Source organism: Xyrauchen texanus, chromosome 9 (genome assembly GCF_025860055.1).
Source record: "Xyrauchen texanus isolate HMW12.3.18 chromosome 9, RBS_HiC_50CHRs, whole genome shotgun sequence".
Taxonomy (NCBI): domain Eukaryota; kingdom Metazoa; phylum Chordata; class Actinopteri; order Cypriniformes; family Catostomidae; genus Xyrauchen; species Xyrauchen texanus.
The window spans coordinates 33,825,220-33,853,132 of NC_068284.1; the positions used below are offsets into that span (position 1 = coordinate 33,825,220).

At 39.2% G+C, this 27,913-nt stretch overlaps 1 protein-coding gene across 6 annotated transcripts; it reads left to right on the plus strand.

Annotated features, from left to right (window-relative positions):
- The first annotated feature begins 2,030 nt into the window (after positions 1–2,030).
- On the plus strand, positions 2,031–26,862 carry LOC127649508 (PWWP domain-containing DNA repair factor 3B-like). 6 transcript variants are annotated; one of them, XM_052134644.1, is made up of 13 exons: positions 2,031–2,163; positions 7,907–8,774; positions 8,861–9,113; positions 20,749–20,892; positions 20,996–21,066; positions 21,171–21,256; positions 21,359–21,419; positions 22,649–22,724; positions 24,864–24,914; positions 25,159–25,400; positions 25,601–25,816; positions 25,920–26,008; positions 26,104–26,862. In XM_052134644.1, exons 2-13 carry the CDS (start codon positions 7,968–7,970, stop codon positions 26,162–26,164), a joined length of 2,157 nt encoding a protein of 718 aa, XP_051990604.1. In that variant the 5' UTR covers positions 2,031–2,163; positions 7,907–7,967; the 3' UTR covers positions 26,165–26,862. The 6 variants fall into 6 exon arrangements, with proteins under 6 accessions (XP_051990604.1, XP_051990608.1, XP_051990605.1 ...); XM_052134648.1 differs by having other exon boundaries at positions 20,752–20,892; XM_052134645.1 differs by having other exon boundaries at positions 2,098–2,167.
- The last annotated feature ends 1,051 nt before the right edge of the window (positions 26,863–27,913 follow it).

Sequence of the window (27,913 nt, forward strand, 5' to 3'; positions counted from 1 at the left end):
TATTGAAGACTCTGACCAGGAGTAACGGATGGAATGAAAAAGCCCTGGTCCATGTGTCTCAATTTTTTTTTAATGTAGTGTCTAATGAATGCTCTGCAGTGATTATATATTGACTGGCTGTGTGTATGATCCGAAAGCATTGTTTGATTTTGAGCACAGATGAAATGGTTTTGAAGTGATTGTTTGATATTGTCAGAAGAGTCAAATGTTTTGTGACTAGTTGGAAGATTGGGTTTTGTGTTTAAAGTTGTGAGAAAATGGGTGACGTTTTTTTTATGTAATTTGTCTTAGCAATTGTGAAAAATTGTATACTGTAAAAATACAGTAGTCCAACTGCAAAAGCCCAAATAAAATTCTAAATGAAAAGAACATTACAGTACACACAAAGCTAATGAGAGATTAATTCTGCCTCAGCATCACACCTATTTTGTATAATTGGTTGGATCACATCATTAGAATCAATTGTGAACAATTTTGAGTCATTGTGGGTAAACGATGACAACTGTGTTGTAGTAGTGTTAAACTTTTGCCTCCCACATTTATCGTTTTGCAGCAAAAGTGCATCACAGTACAAAATGTGTTTTAGTGAGGGAGCATGTATTTAGAGTTTTGCCAAAAGAGTGATTGATTCGACAAATGGGTTTAGGCCACTGAGCATTTGGTTCATAGAATGGGTATAGTGTTTTAGCAATTCAGAAAAACTGTAATATATAAGATGGAAGCTGGCATTTTTAGGTAATGTGCCTGTGTTCCCAGGCTTGCTGTCCTATTGAAGAGACACTGTTCTAGTGGTGGCTCCCAGAAAAGAAGGGAAAGTTTTGAACCATACACCTACACCACAGAAGAAGCAGTGTCTTTCTCTTGGGATGATGAGGATGAACACTGGAGCACTTGGGATCTCTGGGGCAAATCACCATGGGCCAATTCCCATCATTAGCTTTCAGTTAGAACCTCAGTTGCTGAGTGAGATGAACTCAGGGGCTGACGAGGGCTCTGACAGACCACACAAGGTGTCGTCAACTAAGCCGAACAAGGAACCTCCAATATGCATCAGTTTAGAGCATTACATGCTGCTATTCAGGAATGGAACAAGAAGAACCAAGAAGCTTTTGTGCAGTGTCTAGGCTGTAGCCAATGTCTAGTGTCTCTTGGGATGACGATGCATACTGGGGTTCCTGGAATAGATGGGATGAAGTGATCAATCATTAACTCACCTATAATGTCGCTCCAAAACCGAATGCTGTTATTTTTTCTGTGGAAAACAAATGTTTTTTTTTTTTTGAAGAAGAATCTTCAAACAACTATTTTCCATACTGTACTTTAATAGTTTCCACAGCTTTTAAGCTATAGAAGCCATTATACTCAGTATGCTCTACAGTATACTGCCCTTTTTATACATCCTGGGACAACATTCTGATTGGTGTGTGAACAATTTGCTTCCTAGTGTTGTTCACATGGTGAGAACTGCATGATAATTGAGTTCAGGTTGTATTGACATTGTGAGGGTTTTTGAAAACTTTTGCTTTCCTCGTGCTCACATGGTGTAAAATGCTGAATTTATGATGCGTTTTGAAGGGAAAAAAAGTTTAACAGATTTGCAACTTGAAACACAGGAATGGTTATAGTTTTGAGATATTAAGTCTTTCTTTTGGAAAATGATGTAACGGTTTTAGTCTTTCTTTTGGAAAATGATGTAATGGTTTGGGTATTTGGCTCATGGAATTGATGAGTGTCTAAGCAACTGTGAAAAAACTGTTAACACATTTCTATTTATTTAAATTTTAATTATTTAATATGTTCTATTTACAGTATGCAAAGCGGTATGATATTTGTATTATGAATATGATTCAATATCTAAAATAATAAAATAATCAGTACTAAATAATTACAGATATATTTGAATCTTGACTTGACGCAGATCAAATCAGTTTGAGAGTGTTACAGCACAACATGATTGGATAATTTAATACGGCAGTGCACATTAAAAGCAGAGCAATAATACACAGAAAAGAAAAGAAAGTTAAAGAGTGTCATCTTCAGTGTTTAAGGGAGGGAATAGTTGAGCTTTCTCTCCTTCGCCAGGCAGTTTAGCCAACTTCCTGGTTCTAAAACAGAAACACTCATGTCGGTCGATCACCTCGTAAACAACTAGAAATCCAATGAGTAGGTGCAGTATGATCTCTCATATGATTTTAATGATTTTTTGTTGTTGTTGTTGCTGTTGCTGTATTTATCTTAAACATCTTAAATCATTTTAAATGGTGTCAACTTAACCTGCTCTTAAAGAGTTTGTGGACATGGTTGCATTCGCTGGCTCCGTGTTTTCATTGGTTTTCCATGGAGCTGCTAATGCTAACTGTCAACATGTCTGCAGTTAAATATCTAATGTGGTTTAGACGCTCCCTTTAAGTTGCATTGGGCTTTTATTTATTTATTTATTTATTTATGTGTAATAGAAATATAGAATCATACCAAAAGCCCTTAGCTCCACCTCATCTTTTATATGGTTTATTTAGCATTTTTTGTCCAGGATATTTCTAGCTAGAGTTGAAGAGTTGTGCAAGTACTAAGTATTTGACAGCAAACCAAATATTAAAGTAGTCACGGGAACTAGCATTAAGCTCAGTATCAAGCAAGTATAATGTGTTTATTCGGGTTTAGTTTGATCTCTGTTGCCCATTTTTACCACAGTTTTCCTGAGCAACCACTAGGCGGCGCCATGATGATTCTAATGTCACGTATTCTGTTTCAACTTGTGCAGTTGTTGGCTGTCAAAACAACTCGAAGTAGGCAATTATATCAACGTTACTGACTTAGGACCGTCCCTTCATGACATCTACACACTCCGGTAAGGTGCTGTGAAAAAAAATAAAAAAAGTTAATTTCGATTTTGTGAAGTATCGGCACTGTTTACCTTATTTAGCCCCGCCCATTTTCCGAGTCGATCACAATGGATTTGTTTGGAAGCACGAAGTATTTTTCACCAAGAGTTGATGGTGAGTCTATAGCACCCCTTTACTACATGAAAATGATAGTGTGGTGTTTTTTTCTGTCACTCTAAATGTTTTTCCGACGCACGCAGAGGTAAATTGGACCTGGCAGATCACATTCAGACAGCTGAAGCACTTCACTTTTTCATAATACAAGCGTTTCATTGTTATACGTGTAATTCTGCTTAATTTTTAGGTTTCAACTTAACTATAATTTGTGTTAAAATGTGTAGTTGATATGACATTTCCAACAGTGACAACTTGTATTTTTACTAGGGCTGTCGATTTAACCCATTAATTCAGCGCGATTAATTTTACAAAAAATAACGCGTTAAAAAAAATTACGCAATTAATCGCATGCCCACGGACCATACTAAGGAAGATTCCTGAGAAATGCAAGCTTATAGTACCACCTGTTTACTCCAGAGGGCAGTAAGTGAAATTTCAGCTGTATGAGCAATGGCCAGTTTATACAGTGAAGAAAACACTTAAGTAGGCAGTGTCACTACTCGATCCACAAACATGCGTTACGTTCAAAACACTCGAAGGAGTGCAGATGTGAACTAAGGGATCTCAAGATGTGTTTAAAGATTGAGTATTAAACTATATTTAACTTGACACAGTGACCTAAACATTTTATGTTTATGACGCAACACAACCGAGACGTCTGACGTAGGTGTAAATTGACGGGCCCTTAAACAACCCCTCCTAATAAATCTACAACTGATTGACAAATTCACTTGTGAAATGTATTGCTGTGAACTGTATGCCAATGATATACTTATGATCAATAATATGGTAGTAAACAATACATTGTATTCTAAAGCCACTTTTTGTATTGTCTTATCAATGATTCTGCCACAAGAATGTAATGCATTTTAATCATCTGAATATTTGTGATATATATATATATATACACACACAGTGAGGAAAATAAGTATTTGAACACCCTGCTATTTTGCAAGTTCTCCCACTTAGAATTCATGGAGGGGTCTGAAATTGTCATCGTAGGTGCATGTCCACTGTGAGAGACATAATCTAAAAAAAAAAAATCCAGAAATCACAATGTATGATTTTTGTAACTATTTATTTGTATGATACAGCTGCAAATAAGTATTTGAACACCTGAGAAAATCAATGTTAATATTTGGTACAGTAGCCTTTGTTTGCAATTACAGAGGTCAAACGTTTCCTGTAGATTTTTACCAGGTTTGCACACACTGCAGGAGGGATTTTGGCCCACTCCTCCACACAGATCTTCTCTAGATCAGTCAGGTTTCTGGGCTGTCGCTGAGAAACACGGAGTCTGAGCTCCCTCCAAAGATTCTCTATTGGGTTTAGGTCTGGAGACTGGCTAGGCCACGCCAGAACCTTGATATGCTTCTTACAGAGCCACTCCTTGGTTATCCTGGCTGTGTGCTTCGGGTCATTGTCATGTTGGAAGACCCAGCCTCCACCCATCTTCAATGCTCTAACTGAGGGAAGGAGGTTGTTCCCCAAAATCTCGCAATACATGGCCCCGGTCATCCTCTCCTTAATACAGTGCAGTCGCCCTGTCCCATGTGCAGAAAAACACCCCCAAAGCATGATGCTACCACCCCCATGCTTCACAGTAGGGATGGTGTTCTTGGGATGGTACTCATTCTTCTTCCTCCAAACACAGTTAGTGGAATTATGACCAAAAAGTTATATTTTGGTCTCATCTGACCACATGACTTTCTCCCATGACTCCTCTGGATCATCCAAATGGTCATTGGCAAACTTAAGACGGGCCTTGACATGTGCTGGTTTAAGCAGGGGAACCTTCCGTGCCATGCATGATTTCAAACCATGACGTCTTCGTGTATTACCAACAGTAACCTTGGAAACGGTGGTCCCAGCTCTTTTCAGGTCATTGACCAGCTCCTCCCATGTAGTTCTGGGCTGATTTCTCACCTTTCTTAGGATCATTGAGACCCCACGAGGTGAGATCTTGCATGGAGCCCCAGTCCGAGGGAGATTGACAGTCATGTTTAGCTTCTTCCATTTTCTAATGATTGCTCCAACAGTGGACCTTTTTCACCAAGCTGCTTGGCAATTTCCCGTAGCCCTTTCCAGCCTTGTGGAGGTGTACAATTTTGTCTCTAGTGTCTTTGGACAGCTCTTTGGTCTTGGCCATGTTAGTAGTTGGATTCTTACTGATTGTATGGGGTGGACAGGTGTCTTTATGCAGCTAACGACCTCAAACAGGTGCATCTAATTTAGGATAATAAATGGAGTGGAGGTGGACATTTTAAAGGCAGACTAACAGGTCTTTGAGGGTCAGAATTCTAGCTGATAGACAGGTGTTCAAATACTTATTTGCAGCTGTATCATACAAATAAATAGTTAAAAAATCATACATTGTGATTTCTGGATTTTTTTTTTATAGATTATGTCTCTCACAGGGACATGCACCTACGTTGACAATTTCAGACCCCTCCATGAATTCCAAGTGGGAGAACTTGCAAAATAGCAGGGTGTTCAAATACTTATTTTCCTCACTGTATATATATTTAAAGATAATTATATATTGATATAATTTTTTTAAATGATATTGTCTCTTGGAGTTTCATGAGCACAGATGCACATGAGTCTCTCTACAATGAATGTAGGATCTTGTGTATTTGTGAATGAAGTACTTTTGTTTTAAAATCTTCCCTGCTTCCAGTTGTTATGACACCCTTAACACTTTAAAATACTCACAATAACTTTTGAAAATCTTTTGAAATCCACTTCGCTAGCTAATTACACTTTGACATCAACACCATAGATAGCTACAGTTTAAGTCAGAAGTTTACATACACTTTGGTTGAAGTCATCAACCTTTTTAAAAGTACATTTTAAAGTAATTTTTTTTAACCACTCCACAAATTTCATATTAGCAAACTATAGTTTTGGCAAGTCGTTTAGGACATCTACTTTGTGGTTGACACAAGTAATTTTTTCAAGAGTTGTTTACAGACAGATTGTTTCACTTATAATTGACTATAAGCAATTAGCCAATTAGCTTCTGATAGGCTAATTGGAGTCACTTGGAGGTGTACCTGTGGATGTATTTTATGGCCTACCTTCAAACTCAGTGCTTCTTTGCTTGACATCAAGGGAAAATCAAAAGAAATCAGCCAAGACCTCAGGAAAAACAAATTGTGGACCTCCACAAGTCTGGTTCATCCTTGTGAGCAATTTCCAAATGTGTGAAGGTACCACATTCATCTGTACAAACAATAGTACGCAAGTATAAACACCATGGGACCATGCAGCCATCATACTGCTCCAGAAGGAGATGCATTCTGTCTCGTAGTGATGAACGTAGTTTGGTGTGAAACATGCAAATCAATCCCAGAACAACAGCAAAGGACCTTGTGAAGATGCTGGAGAAAACCGGTAGACAAGTATCTATATCCACAGTAAAACGTGTTCTATATTGACATAACCTGAAATGCTGCTCAGCAAGGAAGAAGCCACTGGGTCGCAAATATGGCTTCCAAATGGACAATGACCCCACGCATACCTCCAACATTGTGGCAAAATGCCTTAAGGACAACAAAGTCAAGGTATTGGAGTGGCCATCACAAAGCCCTGACCTCGATCTGATTTTCTGAAAATTTGTGGGCAGAACTGAAAGCATTTGCGAGCAAGGAGGCCTACAAACCTGATTCTGTTACACCAGTTCTGTCTTTCCAAAATTCCAGCAACCTATTGTGAGAAGCTTGTGCAGGGCTCCAGATTGCAACTAAAATGGTCACAAGTGTGAATTTTTTTTTTTTATTGAGCCTATAATTTAAAGTGTAGTTGCCATTGCAGTCAGGTTGTGTGCGTTCATATGCGGTTTCATCAGATATCATCTTGTGAGTTACTGAAAACATCTTTAGAGCACCAGTGTGTCTCGCACCATTTTTTATTCGTTCTGTTGTGATGACGTGCTCGCTGCACCACACGCAACAACTACAAATCCAGCGCGAGAGGGTCATGATCAAATGACTCTTTTGAACCAGATCTTTTTCATGAATCACCCGAAAAGAAATAAGGTTTGAACTCAGGAGCTCAGGTTAGCAGTTTGAATCAGATACACATTCTCAGCGAATCAGCCATCAGTGAGCTCACAACTTGTGCAGACATTTCAAAATAAGAGTCCCATGTGTATTTCTTGCTATATATATTTATATATATATATATTAGGGCTATCGATTTAATGTGTTACTTCAGTGCGATTTTTTTTTTTTTTTTTTTTTTTTTTTTAATAAACACAATTAATTGCAATGCCCCCAGATTGTTATAAGGAAGATTCCTGAGAAATGCAAGGTTGTAGTACCACCTGTTTAAACCGAGAGCAGTAATTGAAATTTCAGCTGTGTGGCAATGCGCAGTTTATACAGTGAAGAAAAAAACAGCACAAAACAGAGACGCTACTCAAGCTTTTCTGACGCTTGTTGAAATTGACGGGTCCTTAAACAAGCCCTCCATAATAAATCTGGAACTGATTGACAAATTCACTTGCGAAATTGATATTTGTGAACTGTATGCCAATGATTTGCTTATGTTCATTAATATGGTAGTAAACAATACATTGTATTCTAAAGCCATTTTTGTATTGTCTTATCAATGATTAAATCTTCTGCCACAAGAATGTAATGCATTTAAATTATCTGAATATATATATATATATATATATATATATATATATGTATATATATGTATATGTGTGTATATTAAACTTTCTACCATACAAATGTTGTGTGTATTTAAAAGCTACCAGATTTATTGTGAAAATTGTTGCATACAGGATGTGGCTTTTCACACAAATCAGATAGATGTATGGGGTATTCATGATCATTCATTCTTTTTGCAATTCTGAATGCTAAACTGTTGGTTTTCCACTGTTGGTTTCTCTGCAGCCCTACACAATGAAACAAACCATGATTGTGCCGAAGTGCTGAGACATCAGAGGTAGTAAGGATGAGTTTTTCACACCATCGGAGGAACCCACACAGGACCTGCCGGACCATCACGGAAGTTCTGACAGAACATGACACACCTGTTTCAGGTGATGTTTACATCTTACATAGTGAGAGAACCTCAGAGACTCAAAATCTATATCCTGCCAAGTCATGTGGATGGAGAAGAACTAAGAAAAAAAAGGAGAAACCTCAAGCAGTCAACAAAAGTGCCCCTACTGACTCCCCTGTGTGTTTACAACCATCTAAAAATCAAGTAACTGGTATAAATGGACAAGTTTCTTCAAAGTCACATGAACCTGAACCAAAGGTGCCTCAAAAAGAAACTATCCCCAAAGCAATGACTTCAAAAAGATCTCATAAGGGCAGAAAGAAGGTAGACACTCAGCCCAATGAGAAAGGAGTGGATGCCTCCGGCAACGTAACTGGTAACAATGTTTGTTCTGAAAGAGTGGACAAAGCTGCACACATTGCAAGCTCAGAACCACACAATACAAAAAAGGCCATCAAAGGGACATGTTTTCGGCACTGTAAAACATTTTTTACTCCCTCTGAGGTTTCTACGGGGCTTCCCACATGTACTACTATATCTCATTTGCCTCAAAAGGAGATATCTTCCTGTCACACTAAATACAATTGTAGTTCTAGACCATGTACTCCAAAACGGGGCAAGCTTCAGCCAAGCCCTTTTCTCAGCTCTACACCTATATCAGACCTCCAACCCCTGTCTCCAAACACAGCTGAGGATAATTGTTCACCACAAAGACCCCCTAGACCTCAGAAAGTGCCACTGACAAATCCAGCAAGGGTATGTGTTACATTAATTATAGCGTTCTTGATTGTTGAGTGTTTGAAATGTCAAGCTTAACTGTTTCACAATTTTTCATTTGGTAGCCTTGTCAGAAATCTCCTCCAGATGCAACACCATCAAGAACGGACAAACCTCAGAGGCTTGCTGCAGCAGGGAGGCCAGGGGGTCACAGAAAAAGGAATGTGCAGAAAAAGTCAAGCACCTCTCCCAAAGCGAAACGCTGCAAGTATATTGCAGCATCTCCAGTAATATCTCCTCAAGAAGAGCCCTCCGTTGAGATGCCGCCTTCTGTCAGGCCTTTCTTGAAAACCCAGGAGACAAAGCCTCAGGAATCAGGTATAAAAACAGTCTCGGATGCTGTCTATTAGGTTTATTTTTCTAGTTGCACTTGTTTGTACTTGTGCATGAAGAACTTCTTTTCAAGCAGATACACAGTCTTTTTTGCAAGTCATTCCACTGTGCAACATCTTTGGAATGCTCTCGGGCTGCTATTTTTCCATACTGGAAAATGGGGAAAGACCAAAGTCTCCAAAATGGTTGGTGAAGATTATTAGCAAAGAACATATTTCAAATCAGCAGTAAAATATGACAATATTGCTATCTGTGCTTCTTTGCCTCAGATTATGAAAAAAAATTCGATTTTCCCAGCTAGTATAGCTAAAGCGGATGCTTATTCTCGAGTTAATTGCTTTTATCACGCCTCGGCTCGATTTATACAGGTATTAGGCAAGCTTCCCTTTCTTGGCTCCAAATGGTGCAAAATGCAGCAGCCAGACTCTTAACTGGAGTTAAGAAATACAAACCTATCACACCTATGTTAATTTCACTACACTGGCTGCGGTACACTATAGAATTTAATTAAAAGTTCTAATGATGATCTTCAAATCTCTCAATAGTCTGGCGCCATACTATCTCACAGATCTCTTGTCAGAACATTGCCCAGGGAGATCTTTGAGATCCTCAAATCAGAGACTTTTAGTAGTGCCAAGGACCAGATTCAAATTTAGAGGGGACAGAGCCTTTTCAGTAGCAGCTCAAAAACTCTGAAACAGTCTTTGTGTGAGTATTAGAACCACCTCAACTATATCCAGTTTTAAATCTGTTTGCGATAGCTTTTAATCGGTGAGGTGATGGTTCTTTTCTGACATTATTTATATGCCCTATAGGTGTATTGCTATGGATTGTTTATTTTATCTATGTATTTAATTGAGTATTAACTTTTATTTTACTATGTACAGTACATTGGTCATCCGCTGTTGTTTTAGTTTGCTTTATAAATAAAGTGACATTGACAATTGGCAGGTGATTTCTGGATCTAAAAGGTGACTGGCTCTTTTTCCTGTAAGGTGGGACTTCCTTTCTACATCCGTTGACCGTTGGCCATTCCAATTTCTCCCATTTATTTAATAGAATTGCCCCTTTTATGCTAAATATTCTCTGTATACACATTGCATTCCAAATTGCAGGCTTGCCATCAGTTGATTAAAACAGCATTTTTGTATGCTGCTCTGGATAAGAGTGTCTGCAACATGCCTTAAAGTAATAGATCACCCAAAAATGATTTTTTATAATCTCACCCTCACGTTGTCCAAACCCTATGATTTTCTTTCTTATGCAAAACAAAAAGCACTAAACACACTATTGCCGCTGTTACAATGGCAATATTTTAACACCGTGGTGGTTAGGGACCAATCACCGAAGGTGAACGTTGTCATACGGTGGTTGAAGAGTGGGAATGTGTGCAAATTATGTGTTCATTATGCATCATACTTTAAAAAGTGCATCATTGAACACAAAATAAAAATTAAAACCCAAGTGTATTCCTTTTAACAAAGACAGGATTATGAGGATAATTTTAACCATTTTAATTCAAACATTGTTAACGAAAATATAATGAGAAATAAACAACACTGCAAGATATTACCAATGCATTGACAGTGTTTTAGAAGAAGAATAACCTTGTTGAATGAAACCTTGTTTATTCAAATGATCCACTCATAGTACTTTAAGGATTCTTTGTCATCTAAGATGCATGTCGAGAAGCGGTGATCCCTGGTAAACGTAAGCAATTTTTTAATCAGCTATTTTCAAATGCATTGTATAAATATATGAGATAAACAAGCCATCAACCGCATAAATATAATATTACAACTTACATCTGTAATGAAGCTGTAACCCTTCTGTGGGTAAGTACACACTAGGTCATGTCATTTGAATAATTGATGGGCCGAATAAAGGAGGAACCAATGAAAAAGGTGCAATTTCCAAGCGGGAAATGTTCCTTTGTTTGGAAGCTGACACATTTGCACGATTGGGGTTAGTTTAAGCACCTAGGGGTTATTTTAGACAGTTTGTCTATAATTTAGTAAAGAAAAGTCTGTTGTTCTGGGTCCATTTCTTATAAGGGAAAGGAGTGAATCATGTTTTCTGCATTCCTTTGCTGATAACGATCAGTGGGGGATCAGTGTGGGCCTCTGCTTGCTACAGTCTTGAGACATCTGTTGGCTTATTCATTAAATAATGAATAAATGTGGTCCAGATGCTACATGGGTTAAATTTTGGGGGAAAGGAAATCCAATGGAATTTGTGAATTCTTGTACAGTCCTACCACACTGTTGGTGGAGTTGGAGAGGAACACTCTATACAGTCATTGAAGGTCAAAGAATCTATGCTAGGTTGCTCCCCATCTTCCATCCAGCCAAGTTTTGCTGGTCACGTTTAATTTCTTTCCTCTCCCTCAGTGCTTGCTCACATGCAGCGTAGGAGGCGGGGCTTGCCGCATTTTTTCTAGCCAATAACAATTTTCTGTTTGGAAACACGCAGCAGTTGCTAGGCAGATCTTTTGGAATCCTAATAAGGATACCAAATCAATATAAAATGATTATAAGAATTTTACTCTTATAAGAATTTCTTATAGGGGTTACACCCTCCCCCTCTTAATTAACATGAGTACCTTCATGTTACTTTGATCACATAGTAATTTTGAGGTTGTAGTGTTTCTCAATGTGTCAACAACTGCTTGATGAAATCCTTCCAGGAAAGTACGTGCAAATTAAATTAGGGTTTTCCCTAATTAAACTTCTTTTTGATTGCAATGAAACAATCCCAGAGGTCTATAATTCTTTCTGATCTGCACACAGGACATTCACCAAGCATCTCATTGGAGAATTTCTCAACATCTGCCTTAGCCTCCATGGAAATCTGGTCTTGTCCTATGCAATTTGTTGTTTGTCCATCCGCACAAGTTCCATATGTGTTCTCTCTTATAAGTGAGTTCTGTTTGTATGGACTCTCATTTGCATCTCCTGCTATTTCATCAATGGATGTCGCAGGTAAGTTCCCTTCCTCAACTCTTGTTCGAGGTAAGTTACCCCGATACACTGCTTCATCCTTAGTTTGAGTAGTGGCAAATGTACCGTCAGAAGGAATCTCCACAAAAATTTCACCAGGTAAGTCTTGCTCTCCTGTGCTCAGGTCTGGATCAGGCTGTAACAGAATATCCCTCATGTTCTTAACAGGCTGATTTGAAAATGTGTGTATCCATGGAATTTCATATACTTCCACCGTCTGCTTTTCTGTGAGATCTGATGTGGTGAACATTGGCTGCCAATAGTCCTCATCTTCTGAATCAGGTTCTTCAGATTGAACACTTTCTTGTCCTTGGCTTCCTAGCGGGAATAACTACATCCTCTGACTCTTTTATTTCAGGAAGATATCCACAAGGACGAAGGTGATCATGGTACAGTGTCCTTACCGGCTCATCTGCATTCTCTGGCTTCACAGTGTACACTGGTAAGTCTCTCATATGTTTAGTTACAATAGCTGTATAAACTGTAGATTCCTATTAATCAGTGAGTTTATGCTTGTTACACAGATGCAGGTTTCTCACTAGTACTCTGTCTCTGATCTCCAAGGTGGACTCTCTGATAACCTTGTCAAAGCATCTCTTTTCTTTTCAGCAACTTTCTTAGCGTTTTGGAATGCAATTCCATAGCGGTGTTCCAATCTGGATTTCAAGTTCTTTAAATACTGAGAATGAGAAGAGGTTCTACCATCCTTGACAGGTAACCCAAAGGCAATATCAATAGGTATCCTTATTTGTCGCCCAAACATGAGCTCATAGGGTGAAAACCCAGTAACTTAATTCTTTGTATAGTTATAAGCATGAGCTAATGGTTTCACATAATCACGCCAATGAGTTTTCTCTTTATCTTGCTGGGTACCTAGTATGCTTAGGAGGGTACGATAAAACACTCTGCAGGGTTCCCTCTGGGATTGTATGGGCTTGTTCTCACCTTATGAATGCTTGTGATGGCATGGCATGGCGTCACTCTTATGGCATGAGATTCAAAATCTCTGCCTTGGTCACTATGGAGTCGCTCAGGGAATACGTAGTGTGTGAAAAATTTGTTCCACAAACACTTAGCATCATTTTCCGATCCACCTCGAGAGACATCTTGGGCCAATAAATTCTTGACCTAACAAGGTCAAGAGTTTGTTCAATCCCTAAATGGACCATGTCATCATGAAGTTTCTGGAGTACAATGGGTCGAACCACTTCTGGTAATACTAATTGAAAGACTGTCTGGGCTTCACACAGCTGTGTTCTGTATAGGAGTTCATTCTTCAGCTGAAGATGGTCCCACTCCCTCAGCATCAACAGGAGGTCTGGATTGTCAACCTTCAGATTGGCAGGTAACCGTTGTTCAGACTCCAGGAGATTTATGACTTGGCTAATGATGGAATCCTCTCTTTGCAGCTTTTTGAGGTATGCTTGGCTGTACTTCTGCAAAGGTGAAACACCACACTCAATGTCCTGTTCCTCAAAGATGGCAGGACCAGCTAATTACTGCATTGCTAAAGACTCTACATAACAAAGGAGAGGGATATGCTTAATTTTGGCTAACAATATGCCTTTGACATTTCGCTTCAACTATTTCTCTAGTGATATCTCTCAATAGATTAAGGATGCTACGAGATGTGTGGTAAATCGCTGGATTTTCTGGGTCTCATCTTTGGATGCACCATCATCCTCCCACGCATCATGAGGTCTCCTTTATAATCCATCAGCATCCATGTTATGTTTACTTGCTCGGTACTTGATGTTAAAGGTAAAAGTGGAGCTAGCCAGCGATAGCTTGCTGCATCCAACTTGACTGTTGCGAGCAGGTAAATCAGTGGATTATTGTCTGTGACAACTGTAAATTGGCTTCCATAGAGATAATCATGGAACTTTTCCATGATGGCCCATTTGAGGGCTAAAAATTCAAGCTTGTGGGCTGCGTATCCTGATTCACTACGGCTTAACCCTCTGCTTGTATAAGCAATAACCCATTTTGTTCTTGTACAATGCTGCACCCAAGATAGTAGTGCTAGCATCTGTATGCAGCATGTAATATAGTTTAGAGTCAGCGAAGCCAAGAACAGGAACTGAGATTAACTTATCGATAATGGACTCAAATGCTTTCTGACACTCTTGGCTCCAACGTTCAGCAAAAGGCTCTTTGCTATTCAAGTACCTGCAGTCTGTAACTCTCTTACTCCCTTTATGCTGAGGTGGATAACCAACTGTGAGATTGGTCAGTGGTTTGATGATCTTTGAGAAGTCTTTTATGAAACACCAGTTGTATCCTGAAAATCCAAGGAACGACCTTAGATCCTTTAAGTTCTGGGGTCTCATCCAGGTTTTTAAAGCTCAATTTGTTTTCAGGATCTTTTTTTTTTTACTCCTAGACACAATTTGTCTCAGGTAGCGGACATTAGTCTGAAAGAATTAGCATTTGTCAAGGGACAACTTTAGTCCGTAGTCTCTGAGATGTCCGAGCACATGAACAAGCCTGTTTTCGTGCTCCTCCAAGGTGTCAGAATAAACAATTATATCATCCAGAAAAACAAGGACTTCTTTCAAGTGGATTTCTCCCATGCATCTTTCCATGAGGCTTTGGAAAGTGCTGGGGGCATATGTATTGCCCTGTGGCATCCGATTAAATTTTCAGAAGCCTAATGGGCAAACTAAGGCATTCTTGGGCTTATCTTTCTCTTCCATTTCGACTTGATAATATCCAGATTTCAAATCCATCACGGAGAACCACTGAGATACTGCAAGTGCAGAGAATATCTCCTCCAGATTTGGAAGTGCTTAAGCATCTTGTATGGTTTGCATGTTCAATTTCCTGTTGTCCACACAAAGGTGTACATCTCCATACTTCTTACAGACTACAACTATCAGTGATGCAAATGAGGACTCAGATTCTCGGATTATTGAAAAGGGTTTGGAAATGCTTCTTTACTGTCTCATCTTGGGGATGGATTGGACATGCTCACTGGTTGAAAGGTGTCTCCTCTTTCAATTTGATATGATGTTTTATCTTTGTGGCGTGACCGAAATCAAGGTCATGATGGGAGAAGATGTCTGATAAAGAATTCAATTTCTGTGTTATACATTCCCTCCACTCCACAGGTAATGGAGACTGTCCAAAGTCAAACTTCAATGTAGAATCTCGAGTTCTCCCATGCTGACTGGAACAATGAGTTGAGGTCAGCTTCCATTCATTCACACAAGGGTTTTGGATAAGCTGGTGTGGAATGCTGAGTTCGGATAAAATACTGTGAAGTAGAATGTCATGATCAGATTTGTTCCTCGGAGACTGGTACTTTAAAGGGACTACTCTTCGGTAAGGTAATGAGTTCAAGTAAGTCCCATGTCTCATCTCCAACTGCAGTGGCTCAAACTATGTATCCCTCAAGCAATGTCTTTTGCCCAGCAGGACTAACTTAATTTGTCTGCCCCCTGAGTTTTACTAAGCCCAGTCTACCACTGGCTGCTTGTTTCTGTCTTTTATTCGGTACTCTCCAAACTTGATTGTAACCATAACGAGAGGAGCTGCCTCATTATTTTGGCTGGTTACTGCATTGCTCATATATGGCATCCAGGGTATTAGTGCCAATTAACAGAGGGTCTTCGCTGCTTGAATTAACTTCAGGGACAACTAAAGGAAGGGTAGGTATCTCAGGTTCTGAGTGAAGGAAATCTTTGGGGAATAATGCAGACTTCAACATACCACAAATAGGGCACTAACTGACCATTCGCTGCTCCTACAGCAGGCGATTGGTCGATAGGATGAATGGGTTGGTCAGAAAGATAATTATTATAGAATGACTGCGCCACCGTTGTAACCTGAGACCCTGTATCTAATAAACAGTTACAGTCAGTCCCAATCTACTTGGACAACTGCAATGCACTTTTCTCCAATAAGCTGTCTCGACAGCTTTCAGCTCTGTTGGACAGTATGTGTTTTTACTGTATATTTCTGGGCTTTCTTGGATGTGGGACATGAGCCATGCATGGCCTCTGTGTGTCCCACCACAGGGGCCTTTGCTAGTTTAACTCATGTCGTTCTAGTGCATTGTTCTGTATGTCCCAAGCATGCTAATTTTCTCTAAGCTCCCTTTTCTTTGCTTGCACCAGTGTAGGGTTTGGTCCATTACTACAGGTGGAAGCAAAATGGCCATCCTCACCACACCAAAAACAGTAACAAGGCTTTGTCTTTGAGGTGGTAGCAGGAGTTTTTGTCAACTGCTTATTGTCTTGTTTGTGTTCAACTAGCTTTAGTTTGTCACGCTTTGGGACTTTTGCCTTAGCAGCTTTCTCTTCTCTAAGGGCTAGAAGATTTGCAATGGGTTTGCAGTTTAGCAATTTGTTTTTGCAAGGGCTGTACTTCTGCTGAGGGGATGTAATCACCTTCAACAGGTAAGTCAAAGTTTGTAAAACACAGATTACATGAAGCCTGTACATTGGGTTGGATCTCTTGCTGCCCAAAGATTCTGTTGCATTCGGTTACTTTTAGCTGCTTGCCTATCCTCTTCAGTGTGCAGCATGAGCAAACATTCTGGAAATTTGGGGGGTTAGGTTTGCGTCATTGACGCTGGAGATTTGAAATCAAGGAATTATTCCAGCATCCTCGACAAAATTGTTTCAAGAGCTGATTGTCTGACTCAGTGGCTGCAAGGCTATTGCTTCTCAGATGGCTTTTATGTTTAAGATGGATAAATGCAGCAAAAAGCTCATCCCTTTCAATGATCTTCCTCAACACTTTTGCATCACTAATTATGGGATCATTCAAGTTAAAATTGACTATTCCATGGCAAGTATCGCAATCGACTTCAAAAGTTTGATGAGGAACTTTGCCAGAGAAGTTTTAAGAACTTTAGCGGTGCGTAGAGTTGAGAAGCTAACTCCCCGCACCTTACTACATGCTCAACTACCACATGCTGAACATCTGGGTGGTAAGATGACTGGGTGAAAGCATGACTGGGACACTGTCAAGTCTTGGGGTTGGAACAGTTGCAGGGATCTCATTCGTGTTGGGTGTATGAGGGCCTGTGTCCACAGAAAGTCTATTTGAATCTTTCTGAAAACAAAGCATTTCTACTGGTTCACAAGGCAAAGGGGACCTTTCATAATCTGAAGGTGGGATAATGTCATCCAGCACAGGCTGATCTGTAACAGAATCACTAATCCTACTAAGTTCATCCCTCAGAACATCTTAAAATTGTTTCCCACTCAACTTTTAATTGTGTTAATTGTTTCATTTCAGACAGGTAAGCTTCAGTGGTTGTGGTGTCACAGGTCTCTGTGTAGACTCTTGTTAGACTCTGAATATGATGAACTACTTCAGGATCCCCATGACAGGGTCTGTGACCCTGTAAGGGAAGAGCTTCTAAAGCTGTCATGGTAGAACCATGTTCGAATTCAACTACTACCTGCCCACAGTATGGGGACTGAATATCAGTTATCTCTACGGTTTGAGAGATGCTTCCATACTTATGCAAAAACTCAAAAACTTAATCAACAGCAGTGTTTGATAACTCACTTATCAAGACACAATTGGGTACTTTCAAATACTCCTTAATAACCACATCCATGTTATCTGTACAAAATTAATTATATCAAGGCAACAGACATTTTAGAAGGAAACACTGTTTAAAGTAGACTGAATTGCAGTCTTACTATTTACAATGTTGTTCCAGCACAACAGTTCAACAAAAAACAAAACAGTTCTTCAAATTGAGCAACATTACAAACTCCTGGCTGGCTCGCCAAGGTTTACTGCGTAAACCTTCTGTGGGTAAGTACACACTAGGCCATGTAAATTGAATAATTGATGGGCTGAATAAAGGAGGAACCCAAAGACTTCTGTAAATCCCATCAAAGAGTTTTTTGAAATCAAAGACAATCAAATATACCATTAAAGTTTGTAACTTGTATTAACAGCAACAATGAAATGCAACAAACAATTACACATTTGTGTGTGTGTGTGTGTGTGTGTGTGTGTGTGTGTGTGTGTGTGTGTGTGTGTGTGTGTGTGTGTGTGTGTCCTCTTGATCAGTTAATTTGATCAGTTCAGTTTGTTCCAACTTTATATTCCTCAGATCAGTTGAGGTTCAGCCTTTTCTGACAAAAGAAAATGACGATTCTATCCAGGGCCTGAATAGCCATATTCATGTGTGGAATTTGTGAGTTCTTGTACAGTCCTTCCACGCATTTAGATGGAGCGGAACACTCTATACAGTCATTGAAGGTCAAAGAATCAATGCTAGGTGGCTTGCCATCTTCCATCCAGAGTTACAATGGAAAAAAAAACAGGCCGAGATTCAAACGAATGTTTTTACATATCTAAAATCAGGCTCAAAAGGGTTCTTGCAATCTCTTCTTCTGAATTAAAGTTTCTTTAACATTTTAAATCACCTTCTAACTACAACATTTATTATATCTTAGTTTACCCAGCCTAGTTCTTTCTCTGGTTACGTTTCATCTCTTTCCTCTCTCTCAGCACTTGCTTACAAACGCAGCCACATTTTTTTTCTAGCCAATAACAATTTTCTGTATGGAAACACACAGGAGTTGCTAGGCAGATCTTTTGTAATTTGGTTATACTACAAAATGTGATTGGAGGAATCCTAATAAGGATACCAAATCAATATATAATGATTAAAACAATTTTGCTCTTATAAGAATTTCTTATAAGGGTTACAAACAAATTTACAATGGAGCTTGAACAGGTGAACTTGTAGAGAGAGTATTGTGATACTCCGCACATGAGCCCAGGTAAACTGAAGTACTTTTAATCACCTATTTTCAAATCCATCTTTATATATAGAGAGAGAGATAATGAATGAGCCCAATCAGCTATATCAACTTCATTAATATACTATTATAACTTAAAACTGTGAATCAATGAAGTCAGCGAATGCACAACGGAGCTTGAGTTCTAGATAGAGTGTATACATTGGTGTGAGCCCTTTCATGTTGTTTGTTCACATTTTTATCACAAATAAACTCTTGTGAGTGATCATGTGAAAGGATTTCAAGATTGTAACTTCAGTTGGGAACGATTGGAGGTGTAGTTGTTAAACCTAGTTGGGGTATGAGTTTGGCTTGAATTGAATTGCTAAATGCGTATCTTGTCTCTAAAAAACAGAAAATGAATACGCCCCTGTGATAAAGAATCCACAACACTGATGCTAAAGATCTAATACTTCACTATACTCATTAAATTGCATTATTTTAGCAATTGATTTAAAGTTTTCATTTGGTCATTTATGTAAGTTGATATGTTTTCGTCACGTGCGTAATCACCGGTGGCACTGTTGTCACGGTGATGCTCATAGCCCTAGCATCCACAAACTTGCAATGAACATCAAGACTAAAAGTGGTCATTTATGCTTTTTTTCATGAAAATGTTTCACCCCATTTACATTTACATTTATGCATTTGGCAGACGCTTTTATCCAAAGCGACTTACAGTGCACTTATTACAGGGACAATCCCCCTGGAGCAACCTGGAGTTAAGAGCCTTGCTCAAGGACACAATGATGGTGGCTGTGGGGATCGAACCAGCGACCTTCTGATTACTAGTTATGTGCTTTAGCCCACTATGCCGTCACCACCACCAAACCCTGTTTCTGGCCCTCTGTCTGAAATGCTCTGTTTCTTTGTACTACTGCTTTAAGTCACGACCACTGTTATGATTGGCTAACATTATAGACCTTTTTCACCCTCCGAAATAAATGTTTGCAGGGTAAACTTCAACAGCGGTGAATGGGAGATCACAGCAAATATTATTTTCACTTACCAGAGAGGCGGATAAAGACCGTCAGATGGGAGAAGATGACCAATTTACTGTCACTCTCTCAGCAGCTATAATAGAAAACCCTCATAGCTGAGCTAATTCGTTTTTTAAAACTTATTCCAGGGTAATAAAACACTCAATATTTAAAAACATGTTAAATAAAATCATCACCGTCTGTGAACACGTTCCCCCTCCATTAGTGGAACTATTTTTTTAAGGAATGAAAGAAACTTGCAAGCAGTTTACAAATACCTAAAAGCACTCCAAGTCCAGGCTCTTATTGATAGCTATATGTCATAATTTATGTGAACCACTGACTGAAATACCAATAGAACAAAATTGTCACACTTTTTCTCCCCAAAACTCTCAGGCATACAAGACATATGTAAACAGTGGAAATAGTCCATACAGTTCAAGGTATAGTTCACCAAAATTCTCTCATCATTTACTCCCTCTCAAGCCATCCCAGATGTGTTTGACTTTCTTCTGCAGAACACAAACAAAGATTTTTAGAAGAATATCTAAGCTCTTTAGTTCCATACAATGGATGAGAATTGTGACCTGACCTTTCAAGCTCCAAAATTCAATTAAAAGCAGCAGAAAAGTAATCCACAAGTAATCCACTCTTTCACTTTCACATTTTGAAAGTAAAAAAATAAAAAAAACATTTTTTTTGTGTCCTACATAAGAATGATATGAGGGTGAGTAAATTATGACACAAAAATGTTTGGGTAAACTAATCCTTCAAATGTAAATGCCTTATTGCTTGTCTTATCTGATCTCCAAGAGATATTCATTTTAATGCTAATAATGATAATAACGTCATGTTATGTACCCAGCAGATCAAAACATGTCCTCTGACCTCTCGATTGAGCTGAGCCTTCAAGAGGAGCCCTACCCTCTCAACAAATCCCTCTTGCAGGAAGAGGATCAGGACGATGATGAAGAGGAGCTACCCAGCTTCTTGCAGAAGGACAATAAAAGTGAGTGAACAATACAAGGAGAATTCTTTGGGGGAAACGGGACAATTTCAAGATGCAGTCTGCTTTTTTGGTCAATGTTATGATATGAACTGCTCAATTCCAGAGCGTTTGTCAATCTCAGAGGGACTTTGCGTGTGGTGCAAACTGAGAAAATACCCCTACTGGCCAGCAGTGGTACGTACAGCACAGTTGGGCAAACTGTGGAACTGTTTAGTGTAGTTTGTGGCTTGACATTGAAAACTGCAGTTGATTTTGACGCTTATGCGTCTGTTCTGTAGGTTAAAAGTGTAAATCACAAGAGCAAAAAAGCTAGCATTGTGTTTATTGATGGTTTCCTGCTTGATAAAAAGAGAATCAGAAAAGGGTAAGAATTCATCTTATTATTATTCACCATTTGTAGAATTTATAATAAATACCATAGTCTGAAAATATTTGGTCGTAACATCCTCACTCTTTTGTTCTTAAGGTTTTCCGTATCCCTGCGAACCCTAAAGCCCTTGGATTGTGAAGAGTCAGATAAACTTATGGTAAAGCTCTCTGGCTAAAAATGTTTTGCTTTATATAATGCCCTTTCAGAGTGCATGCTCACTATTTCCATATTTCTGCAATTAGAGGGCTTTTTAGACATTGCTATGCTGAGCACTCTTAATAGAGCTGTTGGAAAAAATCTTTCAGCGATGCATCGTGATTCATACTCAAATAATTCTGAATCGATCCTCAGAAGAATCAGCATCTATTCTGAGTTGAAATCATGGCACAGCAGTGTTGCTCGCCAAAGACAGATGTAGAAAAAAAAGACACGAGTTAAATGCATACAGCTGGCCTGCAAACAGTCATGTTTGTGCACTTGACTTTAATGAAACACATGACCATTTGTGCCCGAATGAAACCACGATCCCGACGTTCTTTCACAAACCCACTCACACAGCAACAGGAGAGTTTATTCGTGATAAGAAGCCAACAAACAACATGAAAGCTGAGCTCGCACCGATAATTGCACTGATTGAGGACAGTGCGCACACCTGATGATAGGTTTTATCTTGTACTCGCAGAGCAAACAGCTAGAACAGTGCATACAGGATGCTTGATACATGTCTGAAGCAACAACTGTGCTATTTAAACTGCTTTACTATCACCTGTGCAGGTGAGGAGAAGAGAAGCTGACAGCTGCACTCTCATAGAAGCAGATATACCTCTCATCCTGGACCAGCAACTTCATATTGTGTTTAAAAATGAAAATGAATGGCATGGCATAGATTATTTTTAATTAATAATTAAATACTATTAAATGATTTACAATGCTTAAAATGTATAATACAATCAGTTGAAGTAATAGCATTCAGTGTGTTTTGATGGAGAATCAATCATTTTGTATTTTTTTTTATAAGGTTTATAAGTTTTTTTTATAAGAAGGAAACTGAAAAACTGAGATATTCTTTTAAACTAAAGAACCATTTATTCAAACTTGTGGATGTTCCATGTTTTGTTGACAGCTCATCCTGAAAGTAAAAGGCCAGTTTATGTAATGTGACTCGTTCTGATTTTTAAAACGTCTGTTACATATAAAGCTGAAAGGGAAAAAATAGAGTAACAAATTTGGAAGAAACTGAAAAAAGAAAGATATTGAAGGACAAGATGCATTGAGAATCGTTTTATAATCTAATCGTTAGGCCAGTGAAGATTCACACCTCTAATACTTAAGACATTTAAGTTGGCATGTTGTAATAAAAAAATGACATGTTGACACTTCTGTTAGGATATAGCGAAAGAGAAGTACGGCAGTGCTATTACCTGGTCTCTGGAACTGATATCAGACTATAGAATCCGCATTGGTATGTATGTATATTTGTCTATGTGTGTAATATTAAACATTTGTGTGTATTTACAACATGTTTCTGGTTTAGAATTTATTCATTACATTCTCTAGAAATATTATTTTACCATTTGAGGATAGCAGTTAAATCCTACTCTGCATTATTATTATTATTAAATTTTTTACTGCTGTTGTCATTATAGTTTTTAGCTCCTGTGTTATGACCCTATTTTAAGATGCTAGTACTAAGCCCAGTGTAATGCCATAAAACATACACACAAAGTCAGTGGACATGGTCATGAAGATTTTTTTTTTTTTCATCGAAGCATGCGCTAACTCTAGGTGCAAGTGAGTTTGGCGGAAAATCATGCCAAATACCAACATTTTACTCTCTCCAACTTCTTCCACCACTCCCTTTTGAATTAACTCGACAATAGGTGGAAAATTTTATTTTGTACCGCTTGAACTCCGTTTTGTAAATAAATGTATCTTCTTGCAAAGATGAAGACATTTTTTGTGTGTGCAAGATCTCACTCGTTCTCTCTCCTCGTATGCCCTGTACATGCGCCTGACTCCTACGTCAGGATTGGCTATTAGAAGCTGCTTACAAGCACTTGGACAGATTGGACAGTTGTAGTAGCTACAGCAACCATGAAGATCTTGTAAATGTAGCAGAAGAGCCAACAGGGACAATGCTCCAAGTTCAGTACACACTTAATATATTGTATGCAGTTATCATTACAAAAGCTATTTACCCCATTAATTATAGACATACCTGGAATACACTAAGGCTTAATTTACTGGTAATGCAGTTTTTCAAAATATAGTAGCCTGGGATTATGCAATGCTAAGGATTTCTTCCTATATATATTTATTTATTTATTATAATTTTTTTCTCTCATAGAATTGAGTTTCAATATACTGTACATTTAATTTACCCCAAACTATGACAGGAGACATAATCCTTTTCTTCCATTTCTTCAATCAATTTTACCATTAGGATTGGGGTACAATGTATGAAATTTTCTCATTTATTATCAAGGAATGTTCACCTAGGCTAGTAATATTCATAATATTTATAATATGCAAGGCTGTCGAAAAAATAGAAGACACTAAAGAAGGTGGACTAAATAACATGTTTATTAAAGGAAATAATATTTCATATAATAATAACAAAAATAAGAAGTTTCAGTTGTTGCGGATCCATGGTAGACCGTAATCTGGTCACCTTTTATTTTTATATTATTATACCTCTCTCAGAATATCCTGTGGTATAGATAGAAGCCAAATTAAGTTCCCACAAAACTACACAATTACATTAGTCTAAAAAGAGTTTTACACTCTGGAGAGATTAAATTCATATAATTTCAGATTAAAGTGGTAGCTAACATGGCCAAGCTAGTAGCTACGTAAGTGTAACTTGGTAACCTAGATAACCAAATACTAGTTAAGAGAACCAAACTAGGAGAGCTAGCCAGATTGTTAGCTAGCTAGTAAGACTATTGGCAGTGTACAGAATAAAAATATATTTCATAAAGGTTAAATAAAAACAGTTAAGTCAACAAAAGAGCTGCTTTCATGTGGTCATAATGTGTTACACGTTTCCTTTTTTCAAAAAAAACTATCCCCTTCTCATCCTCTTGTTTTTACCAGTATGATCTGTGGTCTTGCCAGCCAATCAAAATGTACCACCTCATTGCTGATTGGCTTAAATTCTGGCACATTATAATGCTGTGACCTTGTTGAGCAAACAAGCAGTCAAAGCTATGAGTACACGCAGTGTGGGTAGCGGGAGAGAGCGAGTGAGATCTTGCATACGCAAAAAAACGGTGTTACGTACTTGGAAGAAGATACGTTACAAAACACAGATGCAGAATACCTTTTTGTGTGCCCAAAATATCATCTTGCGCACGCAGAACATATGTGTGCTCAAATTAAAATCTTACACGCTCAAAATATTTTGCACATGCGGAATTGTGGCACACATTTAACTCCATAAAAATAGAGCTTGAGAATACAGTTTCTCATTTAAGCATATAGAATTTGAACCAAACTTCTCATGCACTACTTTATCTATGTGCTTGTGATTTGCTTGTGAGTTAAGTAACTAAATGGCTGAGATGCAAAGAAGTTTAAATTCAAAATGTTTTTCTGGCAGGTTGTGGCTCCTTCGCTGGTTCCTTCATCGAATATTGTGCTGCGGACATCAGTATGTTTCCTTTTGTAACAGTTGTAGATTTTTTTTTTTTTATTAACCCATTGCAATCAAATTAACCATACAACTGTAGTTATTCTCTTTTATTCTTGTTGATAGAATTTAAAGTTTTCTTTACTGTACATATTTCTCAATCAGCCTACTTATTATAAACCAACCTACAACCCTTAATCAAGTTAGACACCCTTATTAAACAGTGTTGATTTAACAAAAATTATCCTTTGATTTGTGATCCCAGGCTGCCCAGTAAGGAAAAAGTATTCTGAAGGGAAATTTGTGCTGACCTTCCCCAGTCAGGAGGTTCTGAGTAAGCAGTGCAACAACGTGGATGAAAACGTTGAGGATATTGTTGTGGAAGAGCAAGATGAGCTCCTTTCGAAGAAGGTGCTGCCAGACCGATCAAAAGCTGCACGCAACCGTGCCAACGAGCAGTTGGTGGACTTCATTGTCAACAAGCGAAGAGTCGAAAATCGCTTATTGGTAAGATAAGCAACACTGCAATTTTGGTTAATTTACAACAATGTGCTGTTTAAATGATGGCGAATTACAGTATATTGAGAGATGCATTTATAATGTGAGTACTGTACATTTCTATTGAGAAAAACAATTGTATGCACATTAAAATGCTGAAGACCCAGGCCAGTATTCCAGGTCCTAACCCCTTTGTCTGGTGCTCACAGGCAATCATCAGCGGTCAGGAGTCATCAAAATGGCTTCAAGCCCTTCTGAAGCCCACACGCCCAGTGGTTGATGTCTATTTGGAAGATGAGGAACAGGTTGATAAGGTGTACCGTTACCTGAACAAAGTCTGTGACAACGCCCTTCAAATAAACACCTGCCTGGAAAACATCCAGGCAGACAGGATTCGCCTTATTCTTGATGTGCTCCTGCCAGAGGTAATTGGTTGATTCATAGCATTTTACCATCAATGCCAGTTACACATTTCCCATTTTGGTCATGTATAACCATGCTTCAATTTAATAAAATAAAAAAAATTAGGCTATTATCTATGCCATTGCTGGAGTCCACAAGCTTTCCTTGGAGAAGGCAGAGGAAAAGTATCGTAGAGGGCCATGCTTTAGTAACAGGTAGAGTAACTTAGAAATTTTGAAATCTATTTGCCTCTTTAACCCAGACAACTGGATCTTGCATCTTCATTTGTTTTCCCTTCATTCTATTTTAGAGAAAGACAAGAGTTTGACATGATGATTGAGCAACAGATGAAACTTAAGAAAATCACATAGCATCAACAACAGTGACAGTTCACAAAACTGCTATTTTAAAGACACATGGACTTATTAACCATTTCTTTGTTGTATTTGATGGCACTTAATCATGGTGTGTTGGAAAATGGTTTAATGTGATTTAATTTTTTTTATTGTCATGCCTCTGAGAGAAATGACTTTTCGGGCTGAGTGGCATATCATAACATAATATACTAAAGCTGAGAAAATATGTTGCTGTCAATGTGCATACGGTATATGTAACTGAGTAACATGCATTGGAATAATACATTAAAACATTTGAGTAACATTTATTTTATTCCTCTGATCACTTACAGTAAATGGGATGAATGTGGTTTGTTACATTATTTTAAAATTGCTTAAGCAATTGTGTTTAGGTTGGCATGGGTGTTTGTAACTATTTGTAATGTTAAACAAAACACTTATGTCTCCTTAAAGATATAGTTCACCCAAAAGGGAAAAATTCTCATCATTTACTCACTGCCATCTTAGTTTCCTTCTGCAGAACACAAACAAAGATTTTTGGAAGAATATCTCAGTCAGCTCTGTCATTCTATGCAAGTGAGTGGTGACCAAAAATGTCCATCCATCCATCCATCCATCCATCTTCAACCGCTTATCCGAAGTCGGGTCGCGGGGGCAGCTGCTCCAGCAGGGGGCCCCAAACTTCCCTATCCCGAGCCACATTAACCAGCTCTGACTGGGCTGACCCGAGCGTTCCCAGGCCAGTGTGGAGATGTAATCTCTCCACCTAGTCCTGGGTCTTCCCGAGGCCTCCTCCCAGCTGGACGTGCCTGAAACACCTCCCTAGGGAGGCGGCCAGGGGGCATCCTTACCAGATGCCCAAACCACCTCAACTGACTCCTTTCAACGCAAAGGAGCAGCGGCTCTACTCCGAGCTCCTCACTGATGACTGAGCTCCTCACCCTATCTCTAAGGGAGAAGCCCGCCACCCTTCTGAGGAAGCCCATTTCGGCCGCTTGTACTCGCGACCTAGTTCTTTCGGTCATGACCCAACCTTCATGACCATAGGTGAGGGTAGGAACAAAAATTGACCGGTAGATCGCGAGCTTTGCCTTTCGGTTCAGCTCTCTTTTCGTGACAACGGTGCGATAGAGCGAGTGCAATACCGCCCCTGCTGCCCCGACTCTCCGGCCAACCTCCCGCTCCATTGTCCCCTCACTCGTGAACAAGACCCCGAGGTACTTGAACTCCTTCACTTGGGGCAAAACCTCATTCCCTACCTGGAGTACGCACTCCATCGGTTTCCTGCTGAGAACCATGGCCTCAGATTTAGAGGTGCTAATCCTCATCCCAGCTGCTTCACACTCGACTGCCAAGCGATCCAGTGAGAGCTGAAGGTCACGGACCGATGATGACATGAAGACAACATCATCTGCAAAAAGCAGCGATGAGATCCCCAGCCCACCGAACCGCACACCTTCCCCACCCCGACTACGCCTCGATATCCTGTCCATGAATATCACAAACAGGATTGGTGACAAAGCGCAGCCTTGGCGGAGACCAACCCCCACATGGAATGAACTCGACTTTGTGCCGAGGACCCGGACACAGCCCTCGCTTTGGACGTACAGGGATTGGATCGCCCTAAGAAGGGACCCCCCCACCCCGTACTCCCGCAGCACATCCCACAGTCTCTCCCGGGGGACCCGGTCATACACCTTCTCCAGATCCACAAAACACATGTAGACCGGATGGGCATGCTCCCAGGCCCCCTCCAGGATCCTT

Excerpts from the sequence above, each read along its gene's own strand:
- LOC127649508 (XM_052134644.1), top strand. The coding sequence starts at position 7,968 with ATGAGTTTTTCACACCATCGGAGGAACCCACACAGGACCTGCCGGACC. Across the intron at positions 21,257-21,358 it reads AAAAAGAGAATCAGAAAAGG|GTTTTCCGTATCCCTGCGAA; the intron begins GTAAGAATTCAT and ends TTTGTTCTTAAG. Across the intron at positions 24,915-25,158 it reads ATATTGTGCTGCGGACATCA|GCTGCCCAGTAAGGAAAAAG; the intron begins GTATGTTTCCTT and ends TTGTGATCCCAG.